The following is a 14,796-nucleotide window of genomic DNA, read 5'->3' as shown; positions in this document are numbered from 1 at the left end:
TGGTAGTTGAAAGGCATGGAACATATTTAGATGTATTAACTCTTTTTTTTTTTCCCCAGGAAGAACCAAATTACCTACTGTTTCAAAGAACGTTGCTTTTTATTCCCTTGATACCAAATCAATAAAAGTCCTTCCAGAACAACAGCTGTCGCTTAATGGCCCCAAGGAGTCAATGCACTACCGAAATTGAACACAGTTCCGTGTCTACACCAAGTGGGTCCTCAATTAAAGTTGATGGATTGACTTTCTCAGGAGCAGTAAAAGCTCAATTTATGGAGATGCATCCTGTGAGACTGAAATCAATAATTTAAGAGCACTGTGTGTTGAATTCTATGTGACAAAACAATCATATGTGTAACTATAAGAACGACATCTTTTCAGTCTCTTAAAGTTGTTTTCTAGTTAATCAACAGATGCTGAGATTCTCAATAATGTTGTGTCATCATCTAGTCACAATGAGACTGTAAATTTGGATGAATGAATATAAATAACCTGATAGTAATATTAAATTAATTATGAAGAATTTGGAGACTCAAATATCTAAAGATAAGATGCAAGCTTGTTGTTTAGTTATCAGAGATTAAAATCACAGTAATAAATATTGCCTAATAGGGCATTTTGTTTGAGATGCTCATTGCATACTATCTTTAGTATAGAGATTTTGACAACTTTCTACATTATCATATGCCATTGTCTAAGGAAGATGAACAGATTTTTAAAGATGAACCAGAAATAGCCATTTAATTTGATCAGGTGACGCCCTTAGGTCAGGTGACAGCTCAGAAAGCATCTCTTTAGTCAAAGTAGAATCTTTGAGCGTTGAGAGAATGGTCTGTTGGGTACTTTAGCAGAGAACTCCTTTGCATCCTACACTCAAACCAGAGCTGTGCTCTACATCTGGAAAAGTTTGAGCAAATCATCCGACGTGATGGGAAGCGGAATTAGTTCAGAGAGTAAAGAGTCAGCCAAAAGGTCAAAAGAACTGGAGAAAAAGCTTCAGGAAGATGCTGAGCGAGATGCAAGAACTGTAAAGTTGTTGTTATTAGGTAATCTTTTAAATCCTTTTGCTTTCAGACCCCTGATGTTTTCTTCAATTGTGTTGCATTTACTTTCCTGAAGTTTAATTTTAAGTGTATTACCTTATGGGATATTTATTATGAAAATGTGGAAACAAATAGACTTTATGTGCACTTTGTATATATTTACTCATTTTTATTTACTATTTTATTACATTTTTATTAAGTAGAGAGAAAATAGTAAATGACTCGATTTTTCTGTCAATAATACAATTTATTATAATTAAGAGAAAACTCATATACATTTATTATTTTATTGCTTCCTATCATAGCTCAATGTCTGCTTTTTAATACTGAAAACAATCCTTTAATTACAAGTTATAAAGGTTTATGTTATTTTGTTTGAACAGAAATACATTGTTTGATATTCAAGTTAATATTATTTACTTGTGCTGCTAAAACCAATTAGTCTGAAGTTATTTAAAGAGTAATGATAAGGTACTTAAAATTATATTAATAACATTATCCAGGCTTCTGAACACAAACTGTGATATTGTCTGAAATATGCTCCATTTAAATCCTTTTAGGATACTTATATATTCATTCAGGTAAGGAATTAGGTCTCTTCTGTCTTTTCATTCCCTTAAAACTCAGCACAATATTTTACACCAGCTATAAATTCAACAAACTTTTGATGAATTGAAAGATAGATAATGACTTATATGCTACACATTTTTCTAAACATTAAAAGATTCACCTGGTCACTGTAAGAGAAATAAGTTTTTGAACTAAAAATAAAGACCTAAAAAAGGATACAAAAACCAGAGCTTTAATTTAATCATAGTTGTATGTACCTTCTGCTTCTAGTTATACACAAAAGGACTTCATTTCAGAATTGTGAAATTCCATACCAAAGGTCCTCATACTTTATTGAACTTATTGGAATGACATCGGTTAATAGGTTTCAAGTAGACATTTTAATGATACTTGAAGTATATATTGCATTGTGTGTCCAACACCCAAAGTCAAATCAGCTACCATCACCATACATGTGTCCCCTTTATCTTTTACCACCTTTCCAGCCCCTTCCTCTGGAGACCACAACACTGCTGCGGGTCTATGAGTTCCAGTTTTATATTCCACACATGAGTGACATGGCATAGTGTTTAGCTTTTACTGAATGATACACGTTGCTTAGCATAATAGTCTCATTTTTTTAAGTGACCTTTTGCTCCCAGTGGCAAGTGTCTCAGAAGCCAGCTGTGGGATTCCCAGAATTTGTTCCTGAAAGGAAAGGACATAGTCTCTCCTCCAAGTGCAGGTGCTGTGGCTGCACACCAGTCCACGGCATTGACAAGTAACCACCTACAGGTTGGTCACTTAAAGGATATTGGGGCCAGCTCTTATGAAACCAGCAAACATAATTTCCCCCAAACTCCAAAATATTCTAAGAGGCTTTGGTCAAGAGTGAAAATAATATGGATAGAGAAAAAGTAAAGAAAGGTGAGAGGGAAAGCCAAGCATTCCTACAAACATTGTTAGTGTGTTTTTTCCCCCTCCTTCAGGTCTAATACCTTTGCTTCTTTATTTTTTTATGTGTTTATATTGTCAATACCACACTGTATTTTTTCAATGCTGGCATCTGAGTTTTATTATTTTAAAATATCTTTCCAACTTTCTGGCTCTTAAAAACATAAACCTATATGGAGTCTAAAGGTTTTTAAGAATCTACTTTAAAGGAGCTTACATTAGCTAAGTTAATCAATATTTTCAAAATTTCCAGAGGGTTGCACTTACTAAAAAATGTATATTTTGACTCGATCAGTGTCGCTCAGTGGTTGAGCATGGAACTATGAACCAGGAGATTATGGTTCGATTCCTGGTCAGGGCACATGCTCAGGTTGAGAACTCAATCCCCAGGGTGGGGGAGGTTATGTGGGAGGCAGCCAGTAAATGCTTCTCTCTCATGATTGATATTTCTCCCCCCTCCCTCCCTTCCTCTCTGAAAATCAATAAAAAATATTTTAAAAAAAAAGAAAGAATGACAGATGGCAGCATCTAATAGCTTATTATAATGTCCCTTTTCCCCAAGAGGCAAAAAGCACTTAGGCAAATGTTTTGCATGTATTTGGTTGCTTGTTTTAGATTAATTTATCTCTAATAATCAGGACAGCTTAAACATTGACTCACAAGTTTCTCACATAAAATATGTAAACCATTTATTAAGGTATTCCATATTTTAGCCAAATGATGATATTTGCTAATGAGATTAAATATCCTGTCTCTGTAGGAATGACTCTTGTTAACTATAATTTAATAGAACCCTTTCATATAGTAATATCATAGAACAATTTTTTATTTACTTTTTCATTCAAACCCTGAACTATTGATTGAAGAATATGTACTTTTTAAATCATTTGACAATATGAACAGTTAACCAAAAGTTTTATACCCTTCCAAACTGTTAGGAGAAAGGGAGGGCAGTGAAACCTTTACTTGTGTAGAGACTCCATGTTCTACATAAAATAAAATATGCTTCCATTTAAGATTGTAGACTTAAATTCAGAACCCATCTCCTATTTAAGCTTTCTTCAAATACTGACTCATAAATACATCAAAAAGATTTTGAACCCAGAGAAATAGGATTCAAGATAAAACTGAGGGTGAGACTCATCAAAGTATAATGATATTCATTTTATTTATTAGATCCCAATGCTAACAAAGTAGAAGTCATGGATTTAATTCCAGCCTCAATGTTTTATATTCAAATAGAATAAATTTGCTATTTAGAATTGTTCCCCCTTTAATATATCTGGACATGTCACTCTCCGACCATTATTTTATATTCTTCTGGAGGTCTGGTGAACAAATTCATGCATAGGTGGGGTCCGGCCAGCACACCCTGATCAGGCCCAACATGTTGGGCCTGTGGGAGAAGGGGATGTGGGAGGTTGGCCAGCCCCACCCCTAATTGGGGGGGGGCTGTTTGGGGATGGGAATGGCCCGGTGGAGGGGGGCTGCAGGTGGTTGGCCAGCTGTCCCCGCCCCCAATCGTGTGTGTGTGTGTGTGGGGGGGGGGGGGCCTGATTGAGTGCCAGGCCTGCCAGGAGTAGAGGCTGCCACTGTGTAATAGCGACCAGTCGTTCTGATCATTACAGTTGGTCCATCGTTCTGGTCACTTGGCTTTTATATATATTGATTCTCTCTCATACTTTTCCACATTTTGTGAATTAGTCCTTTGATTTTATTATGCTATCCTACAATCAAAATCACCTTTATTAGCTATGTTCTTCCTAAAATTCTGAAATACTCTGTCCCCTTAATCTTTTACCTTAATTGACATCATAACTTCAACCCTGCATGACCCCTCTAAGGCTCTCCATTTACCTTTGTTCTATGACACTATTTCCAATAATTTTCTCCACAGTGATGCTATTTAATAACTTTTCAGCCCTTCCGGCTGATCTATCACGCCTCCCAGCTAAAGTCCTAATTCCCTCCATTTCCAAGTGTTGTAGTATAAAATGACAGGTCATTTTCAGTTTCTTGGCTGACAAGTTGCTGTTTTCAACTTTATGTGGGCCAATAATCGTTTTGCTTGTTCCTACTTTTCTACTAAATTACTCCATCAGGCAGCTGTGTCTGCATTCCCAGCTTCACTGTCATCCACACCTCAGCTTAGATGGTTATCCAGGTACAAGGTACTGATCCATCATCTACTCCTACCAGTTTTAAGAAAGTAGTAGTATTTCATTTTCATTTAAGACCAAGGTTTGTCTTTGGACCTTAGTATTTTTCAGTTTGTACTCTTTCTTGGAGGCCTCACATCAGGACGTAACTATTACTTGTTGAAGAATGACTCTAACATCCATTTTTTTGTTCAATTTCCATCCCTGGTGGGGGACATGCAAGAGGCAGCCAATCCATGTCTAGCTCTCATACCAATGTTTCTCTCTCTCTCTTTCTTCCTTCCTTTCTCTCTAAAGATCAATCAAAATATCTTTTTTTAAAAATCATAACAGACTGGTAAAATAAGGCAGTTGACTGCCATGATAACAAAAACATATTTCTATGTATATTAGTTTTTCTAATTTTTGGATTTTTCCTGGGATATTTTTAAATTGCCTTAGTTTGCTATTTTGAAATCTGTCCAAAATTAACAGGCAAACTGAGACTTTAAAAATATCCTTGGACCCAATTTCTGGAACTGTCAGTAATATATCAAACTTTGACTCTCTAAATGATAGATAAATTAGTATGAGAAGACTAAATATTTACTCATTGGTTCTTTAGATCAGGCAGTGGGTCAATATATTTTAATACCATATTTCCATTGATAAATGTTAGTCGTAACCCAAGGGCACATTCTAACATATATCATTTTATATCATTATAAAATACTGAGTATTCCTCAATATTTCAGAGATTTATTGGTGATTCTATCTAAAATTTTGTAAGCAAATCTGTACTATCAGATTTTACCAGCTCTTGTTGATGGATATTGTGGTACATAAAAAGGCAAAGTCTGTGGTGAATGAACAGCTAAATTGAGGTCAGGCTCGCTTTTATAGTTTGGAATAAATTATTTGGAAAAAAAAAAAACCCTAGAAGTTTCCTGAATTTGCTCCTCTCTCCCTACCCTATCCCTCACATGTTTAGGACTCATAGAAAAATAAAAACTAAAAAGTTTGGGTTATATTCTATTTATACCCTATATATTATAATAATATTTTTAAAATTCTCTTATCATTTTCACTCTCGAGTAATATTCAGTTTTGGTCTCTTTTCATGAGTCAGACATCCTTATATTGTCTGCCTTCTGCCTGCTTGCCCATCCCAAGTCCCGCCCTGCTGCCACTCACCCTGGTTCCCCATGATTCCCCATTAGCCATCCAGCAATCGGAGCCTGTGGGCAGGGGGAGGGACCTCGAGGAGGTCAATACACCTCATAGCGACTGGTCGATAGGTCGTTCTGGTCGATATTCCATTATGGTCCCTGGCCTTTTATTACATAAGATAATTTTAAACATCCTTATAGGAGTCCTCTTGAGTCCCCTTGTATTTATTCTACTGTTTAAAATACAACTCCTCTGTAGGCCTTTTAATTTGTTTACCGTTTCTCTTCTGTTTCCTTTGTTTAAACAGAAGAAAAAGTGCCTGTGTAGCAACATAAATATGATATGAAGACAAGAGCCCTTTCTTTAATCACAATAGGCTTTGAATAATTCTGGAAATAAAAAGTTATTTCTAAGTTTTTTGTATATAGTTTTTGTTGTTATTATTCAATCCAATAGGATAAATGCAGAGACAATCTGGGAGAATGAGACTGATCTAGAAACTATAAATATTGGACCATTTCTTTAAGATACAAAGCTAAGAGATATAATCTTTCTAAAGTATGTTCAAATATAATAATGGGATTCCCCACCCCCGCGCCCTCCAATGACATGTAATTCTTGCTTTAGAATACATTCTACCTTGAAACCAAACTATATCTGAATCTATCATCAGTGTAAGTGGGTTTCATTTTCCTCTGCTATCCTGGAAAGTGGACACCTAATACCTTTCAAGACTTAAAAGAAAAATTATCCTGCTTTTCACATAGGAGAGCTGTCTGTTAAGGATTTGCCGGTGGGATAGTGATGTCTCAGGTTTTAATCTGTATATGAATTTGATGTATATATATATCAGTTGATAACACTCCCATCTTTCTTTTCAGGAGCAGGAGAATCTGGAAAAAGTACTATTGTTAAACAAATGAAGTGAGTATGTACTATTTTAAATGTTTACTATTTAATATCTGTCCATCTATTTGACCATTTTAAAAATAAATACCTCTGGGAAATGTGATTGATAACCTAAATCTGCGATTTTCAACAGATGTGCCATGGCACACTGGTGTGTCACAAGCATTTTTAAAACATGCAACACCTGACTATTTAGTCAGGGGCTCTGACCTCTTTTCCCTTAGATTGTCAAATAAAAAATAAATAACAACAGCCAACATAATAGTTATCCAGTGTGAATGCCCTGTATGAACCATAAACATAGAGCTGCATCATATTGGTTACATCACATAATAACATAGCATCTGATTGGTTAATTCTTGGTACCAGAAATCCTTATGTACAAGAATAGGCGCCTGCTTTTTTATTTTATTTTTTATTCTTGTTAATCCTCACCCAAGGATATTTAGACATCGATATGAGAGAAATATCGATTGGTTGCCTCCCATAGGTGCTCCAAGGGGGAAATGAACCTGCAATCCTGGTATGTGCCCTTGACCAGGAATCAAACCTTTAACCCTTTGGTGTGCAGGCCAGTGTCCCACCACGGAGCTGCAGTGGCCAGGCCAGCACCTAATTTTTAAAAAAAGTCACTTTGGAGCAAAAAGGGTAGGTAATTACTACTATTATTACTTCTTTGTAAATATATCAAAATTATATCTATTTTTTGTAAGATTGGCAAAAATATATAAATATAACTTTTTTTGGTGTGCTGCAGAATTTTAGAACATTCCAGGGTGATAGAGATGTTATATAGCTGTACTCTTCATCACGGTAGCTCCTAGCCACCTGGAGGTATTAAGTACTTCATGATTGAGGACTTAATTTTTAATATAGTTAAATTTGAATTAATGTGTCTAGTGACTAGTCTATTTTTGGGGGGGAGGGAGAGAAGAGGGGCTTGTTTAATTTATTCATTTTCTTCAGTGCATAATGTAATATGCTACAGAAAATGCCCAGCAAAAGCTTATTACATTGAACAGAGCTAGGAATTAACTTGCAGGCAGAGAGCTCTGCCTCACAGAAGCACATTTGTGCAGCTCCTAAAAATTACTTCCAGTCCCACTGCAACTGGGTTTTTTAAGGTCTGTTTTTGTCATTTGCTTTGTGAGAGATGTTTCCTTTTTTCAATGGTGAAAGGAAAGGGATCAGTACTTGTGCCAGGAAGAAAATCTAAATGACCCCTATTTGTATTTGGCATTCTGATTTAATAATTAAAATAATTTTTGACTAAGAACTGGAATTTCTTTAGTAAACTTATTCCTAAAATATCCATAAAAATATTTTACCACGTTTTCTATAGCTTTTAATTGACTACTCGATTTGCTTTAATTGTTTAATATGTCAAGATAAACATGGCCATATTTACATTACAAATACAGCAATTATTGGCAATAAGATATTAAAAGTAGAAATAGATGTATCAATAGGAACTGTCTCTACTCCTTTTACTGCAGAATCCATTTGAAGATTTTAATATCTTGTGAGAGATTGTGTTCTTTTCCCCCCTATGCTAAAATCTCTAGGGAAAAGGACACAACACAAATCTTTAATATCATGACATCCAAAATAATGCCTAATGAGCACAAAGCATTTTCCAAACAATAAGGAAGAAGAAGAAAAAAAACACAAATAGCTGAAAGAAACAAGAACATTTTATATAATAAAGATGCAATAAAGTAATTAGCATATGCAAAGATGTTAGCTTTTAATAGGTAAATCTATTTTAATCTATTTCTAAAACTATTGTAATATTTTTGAGTTCTGATTGAATTAGTGGAAGGAAAAGATGAGTTCAGCCAAATTAAATGTCTGGGCATTGCAGCTTTGAGTACTCAGTGGCACGCATACACATGTAATGTTGCAGGAATTTAAGAGCCAAGAATTACCTACATTAAAAAAATAGATGCCTTTGTTATTGCTATAAATAGAAAGCACGTACTCCTATTTTTTAGCGTGTCTTAAGTGAGAGGAAAAGACATAAATTTTATACTAAATTATTTCTTTTCCTCTTGCTATCATGTGTCAACACTACTTATGCAACTTTGTCCTGAGGATCTGGAAGTTTTTTCTTTTGAAAAGAAATAAGCTTTCTAAATAAAATGTTCATGATTTTCCCATTTTTAGTAGTGCTTTATCTAGAGCAAATCCTAAGTTGTCTTTATGCTTAGCATTAGCAATTCAGAAAGAAAATATTGTATTAAACCCAAATGATAATAAAAATTTAAAAAAATTGTTCAGATGTCACATATATGTATGGACAAAATTCTTCCTTTTTCAATAAATATATACTTTAATCTTATTTAATCAAATTATTATTGTGTTTTAGTATTTAAAAAAATCAATTGTTTGACTCACAAAAGCTTTTCATGCTTAAATTATAGGATCATCCATAAGAACGGTTACAGTGAGCAAGAATGCATGGAGTTCAAAGCAGTAGTTTACAGTAATACATTGCAATCTATCCTAGCTATTGTGAAAGCCATGACCACTCTCGGGATTGATTATGAAAATGCCAGAAGTGCAGTAAGTATGATAATACTCACAGTTTCATATCCTACAATGGAGCATGAGCAATAAAACAGTAGGACTTAATAAACTTATAATACTAATTATACCAAAAGTTTAAGAATATGAAATGTGAATTTTGAAAACATTAATTCTGTTTAATGTAAGATTTTCTATTTTCCTTTAAATGCAATTTTTCTTTTATAATCTTATTCAACATTAGATATACCTAGAAGTAGAACCTAATATCCAATAATAAACTATATTAGAGAAAAATACTGTTTATATTTGCTAAACACAAAAGAGTTTATTCCACAAAATCAAACTGCAAGATATTTGCATTTATTTTCTTAGTTTAATTGGGAGTCATTTCATGGAGACTTTATTTGTAATAAAAATGCTGCAATTATTATTGTTCAGTGATCATTACAAAGACGCATGGAACCGATTACTTAATAATGTTATTTTTAAAAAGAATTCAAAATTATGTGGTTAAAATGTTTCTATATTAAATATACTCAAGGAGTCAGATTTGTTATTAAAGATAGCAACTAAGTAGTTTCATTCTTTTATTTTCTATTTTGTAATGTAATTATTTACTGTTAAAGTACATTTAAAATCAACTTGTTCAAAAACAGGTTGTGCGTAAGCATATAAAGCCATTTTAGTTGACAAACTAAGCACGTAGTATCTAAAGAACAATAGTCAGCCACACCCAAGAGAGGGAGTAACTGTGTACAATTCTTAGGAAGAACTCACCCATTTCCCTATCCCCTCCGGGGGAGCAGCTGGTTGCATCTGATGTCAATTGAATTGTTCCCAAAGCAATTCTTAGATACCTTGATATGTGAAAATAAAAACAGAGAAGAACAGTATAGTAAGTACAAAGGAAAAAAGTGACATTTATGCTTTTCCCCATTTGACCAGTACTTTTAGATCGTGTAAATGACCATTGGAAGCCATTGGGATGAAAAAGAAAAATATTTAATACTATTATCTTTTTTTCCCTATTTTTCTTAAGGCATAACTGACATACACTATTACACGTGTTTCAGGTGTACGGCATAATCTTTTCAACATTTATGTATCTTGTGACGTGATCACTGCAATTTATCCAGTAACTGTCTGTCACTGTACAAAGTTAATTTGATAACTATAGATGATATTCCCTGTGCTGTACATTGCATCCTGGTGATTGTAGTTAGAAGTTTGTACTTCTTATTCCCTTTCACCCTAGTACTTCTCCCCACATTGAGTGAAATCATAACCAATTTATCTTTCTCTGGCTTATTTTACTCTAAGTTCATCCATATTGTTGCAAATGGTAAGGTTTCATTTTTTATGACTGAGTAATATTCCATTGTACATATGTGTGCAGATGTATATGTTTATATATGTGTGTGTGTTTCCATAAAAAAAAAAAACTGTTTTATTCATTTTTCTATTTCTGGACACTCGTGTTGTTTCCATATCTTGGCTATTGTGAATAATGCTGCAATGAACGTAAGGATGCATATGTCTTTTTGAATTAGTGTTTTTGTTTTCTTCTTGATAGCTACCCAGTAGTGAGCTTCCTGAATCACATGGTAGTTCTATTTTTTGCTTTTCTGAGGAACCTCATACTACTAATTTTAAAAAATATAGCTCTGCCTCTTCCTGACAGTTAGCATGGAAATGTCCTTGGGGGAAATACTTTGTAAAGCAGAGTCAGGAGTTCTGTCTGGAGGTGCTCCTTCCTTTTCAGCTTACCCCACAACCTAGCTCCAATAAGTCCCCTACTTCTCTAGGTTACAGTTTTTCTCCTTCATGTAAAAGGGAAACTTGCAAGAACTGAACTTCAAATATCCTTCCTCTTTTTATCATCCTGAGATGTAGTGAACACACTGTTTTTCAAGGGAAGTTGAGTTTTCACTCTCACTGTCTTTTTCCTACAAAACTAGGATGTTGAACTGCCCTTAAAAGACAACCTGAACTAACCCTCTTACTTAAAGATGTAAAAAAAAAAAAAAGAAGTGTCACAAAGGGTTGGCTTCCCTTCAATTGCTGGAGCTTAGAGCAAAACCCACTTCCCCTGGATTCTATTAGGGTATTTCTTCCTATGCAAGGTATTTTGTAAAAACACTTGTAATGATTACTTTCCTTCTTCAAAGCTGTAATAATTCCTGAAATAGGTGTTCTTTCTGCATTCATTTGAGAATAATTCACTGTTTTAATTTTCATGTGTAATATTCCTTATGTTAGCATCACTGAAGTTGGAAATCACAACCTTGCCTATTGCTACTTATTTAAATACTAGTGGCCCAGTGCATGAATTCTTACGCCTTGACAGGAACTATGGGTCGGTGAGGCTGTGGTGGGCACAGGGGCGGGTCTTTGCCCATCCTCCACGCCCCCGTCCAGCCCCTCCTGCCATGGCCCCCAGTCCCCTCTCTGCTGGCAGCCCCATTCCCACTGCCTCTGCTCCCACGTGCTGATGGCGGCACCTATCTCACCCGCTGACTGCATGAAGTGAATGGGGCCGGCGCCAGCAGCAGGTGCAAGTGGCAGCTGCAGCCCCGATCACCCTTCAGGAGCAGGAAGAGGTGTAGAAGCCCTCAGGGACAATTGGGGCCAGCAGCTGCCACTCGCACCCACTGATGGCACTGAGCTATTGGAGCCAGCACCCAGCGCTGGCAGCAAGTGCGAGTGCTGGGTGGGACCATGGCCTTCGGGAACAAAGAATTTTCAGTAATCACCAGAGGCTCGCCCTGATGACAGCGACTGGCACTCCACCTTGGTCTGGTGCCTCCATTCACCTGCTCCACCATCCTGCCACGGCCAATGCTTGTCATGTTCTGTGCACTCCCCCCCACTGGTGGTAAGCACACAACATAGCGACCAGTGGTTCGGTTGTTTCCCCATTTGGTCTGTTTGCCTATTAGGGTTTCTTGTAGAGAGATATTGTGTGCTTACTATAGCTCAGTGTTTGCAAAAAGGTGATGCCAGCACCTGAAATCTGTTGGTTAAAAGTCTTAATGATCTGACACTCATGTTGAATGAAGATAATAGATTCTGTACAATGCTGCCATTATGCTTACTAAAATTTAAAAGAAATGCAATTTATTCAAAATGTGCATTGAATGGGAAGAAAAACAGATTAATTTAAGCAGCACTAAGCAACTGGCACAACTTCTCAGGAGGACCTATGTTCTCAAGTATCAAGCATCACCATCGTCAGGCACTGCACACTCAGATTTTTATTTAAACTAGCATAAATGATAGCCTTTTCAATCACAATCATTCGTGTTTGATTTTAGGATTAATGCATTTTCTGTACCTGACTTAAACTGTGTACTCAACAGATTAATTGCTAAGCACTTTACTTATGTATACAACTCAGGGTTCTGATTTCCTATGGTTTTATCTTTTTTTGTTTGTTTGTTTCTTTATTTATGCCAAGTTATATATTCTTACATAGCCATTGCACATTATCACACAAATTGCCATTCAAAGAGGAAAAGAGTCTTAACCAAAAATTTATATGAGTTTTTTGGTTATTGGTTTCTTAAGTTTAGAACAGTTACTTAGTTGCTTTTCTATTTTTCTTTCTCTTTTCCTCTTTTTTTTTTTTTTCATTGTCTTAACTTTGCCCTATTAATTTGCCCCCAAAGGCATACAATTAACAACATTACATTGGATGTTCAAAATATTGAGTATATTAAATTGTTTACCATTAGTAATATTATTACAAAGAGGCACATGGTGGCAAATAATATTGTATATCAATTTTTAAGTATGATTTTAGAATATTAAGTTTTATTTTCAATTTCTCTAATTCTTATTTGATATTTTTATTTCCTAGGGGGGAAACGTGGCCATTATCAAATGAACACTATGTGCCAATTTAGATCCAATCCATTACCCTTTTATGAGCATTTGACCATCTGAGAGCTCAATGGACTTATACCAAGCAATTGTTATCCCTTTTTACATCATAATCAAAACTTAATGATTTATAGCAAAATATATATCAAAATAGCCTGTCTTTTTATTATAATATTTAAATCTATTAATTTTTGCAATAGAGAACTCTTTTGGGTATTATATCCAGTGATCATAAGGTACTTTAAATATATTGTTTACATGTTCAATGGAATTATTACCTAAGGAAATCATATAAAATCATCCGGTTTAAATGTTCTATTTTAAAAAAAGAATATGTGATTTTAAATAATGACAAATTTTTATTCTTTTCATAAAAACATTGCCATAGGAAGACCAAAAACAACTCTATGCGATGGCCAATACCCTGGAAGATGGGGGAATGACTCAGGACCTGGCGGAGGTAATAAAGCGGCTGTGGAGAGATCCGGGGATTCAGGCCTGCTTTGAAAGGTCAGCTGAGTATCAGCTCAACGATTCAGCAGCTTAGTAAGTGAATACATTTTGACAGGAATTGTAGTGGAAATATTTACAATTAAGAATTATAACTGTATACTCCTTACTCATACTCACAAATAAGAAAAATAAATGGCTTTTCATTTTATTATACTAAAATAAAAAGTAATTCAAGAGAAATAAAAAAGATCAAAATAATATAAATGAAATGTAAAAAAAATATAACCAGGGAAGCATCCTATATAATAAAACCCTAATATGCAAATCAAATGAAAAGCAGAATGACAGGTCGCTATGACTCACACTGACCACCAAGGGACAGATGCTCAATGCAGTAGTTGCCCCCTGGTGGTCAGTGCACTTGCTCAGCCAGAAGCCAGACTCACAGCTGAGGAGCGCAGAGCTGAGGGACAGCAAACCGAATGGTAAGGAACAGTGAGCAGGCGGGCAGTGAGGAGTGAGGGATCCTGGACTGCTAGAGGGATGTCTGACCTCTGGCTTAGGCCTGACCCTGGGCGGATGGTCTTATACCAAGTCAATGGACTTATACCAAGCAATTGTTATCCCTTTTCACATCATAATCAAAACTTAATGATTGATAGCAAATAGGACATCTCCTAAGGGGTCCCGGACTGCGAGCAGGCACAAGCCAGGCTGAGTCCCCTTCTTGCACCCCCCCTTCAGTGCACAAATGTCGTGAACCAGGCCTCCACTTTTAAATAACTAATTTTGAAATTATTTTCCTGAGAAGATCTTTGTGTTTTAAATATGTTCTCCAGACCAGCTGGTGTGGCTCAGTGGTTGAATGTTGAGCTATGAACCAGGAGGTCACTGTTGGATTCCAGGTCAAGTCACATGCCTTATTATACTTGTAGCACTTGCAGCTACCAAGATTATTAGCTGATAATAGCAAGCAGAAGTTTAGGAAGGGAAAGCTCAATTCCTTAAGAAAGCATTTAATCTCTGACCTACCCTAGAACTACTCTATAACTGGACTACTGCTGTTATGTAAGGTTAAAAATAAAAATAAAATCCTTGTGCCCAAGCTGGTTTGGCTCAGTGAATAGAGCATTGGCCTTTGGACTGAAAAGTCCCTGGTTCAATTCCAG

General features: G+C 35.6%; 1 protein-coding gene across 1 annotated transcript in view; it reads left to right on the top strand.

Moving 5' to 3' along the window:
* Positions 1-806: 806 nt before the first annotated feature.
* Positions 807-14,796, top strand: part of GNAT3 (G protein subunit alpha transducin 3) — a 34,679-nt gene continuing 20,689 nt past the window's right edge. Inside the window, exons 1-4 of the mRNA XM_084897047.1 lie at positions 807-1,046; positions 6,736-6,778; positions 9,187-9,328; positions 13,563-13,720. Coding sequence (XP_084753173.1) covers positions 929-1,046; positions 6,736-6,778; positions 9,187-9,328; positions 13,563-13,720 — 461 coding nt within the window. The 5' untranslated portion in view covers positions 807-928. The remainder of the gene's footprint in view (positions 1,047-6,735; positions 6,779-9,186; positions 9,329-13,562; positions 13,721-14,796) is intronic.

This window comes from Pipistrellus hanaki (genome assembly GCF_964339955.1).
Source record: "Pipistrellus hanaki genome assembly, chromosome: 10".
NCBI classification, from domain to species: domain Eukaryota; kingdom Metazoa; phylum Chordata; class Mammalia; order Chiroptera; family Vespertilionidae; genus Pipistrellus; species Pipistrellus hanaki.
The sequence above is the reverse complement of the archived record's forward strand: the minus strand, read 5'-3'. Positions and strand labels throughout refer to the sequence as shown.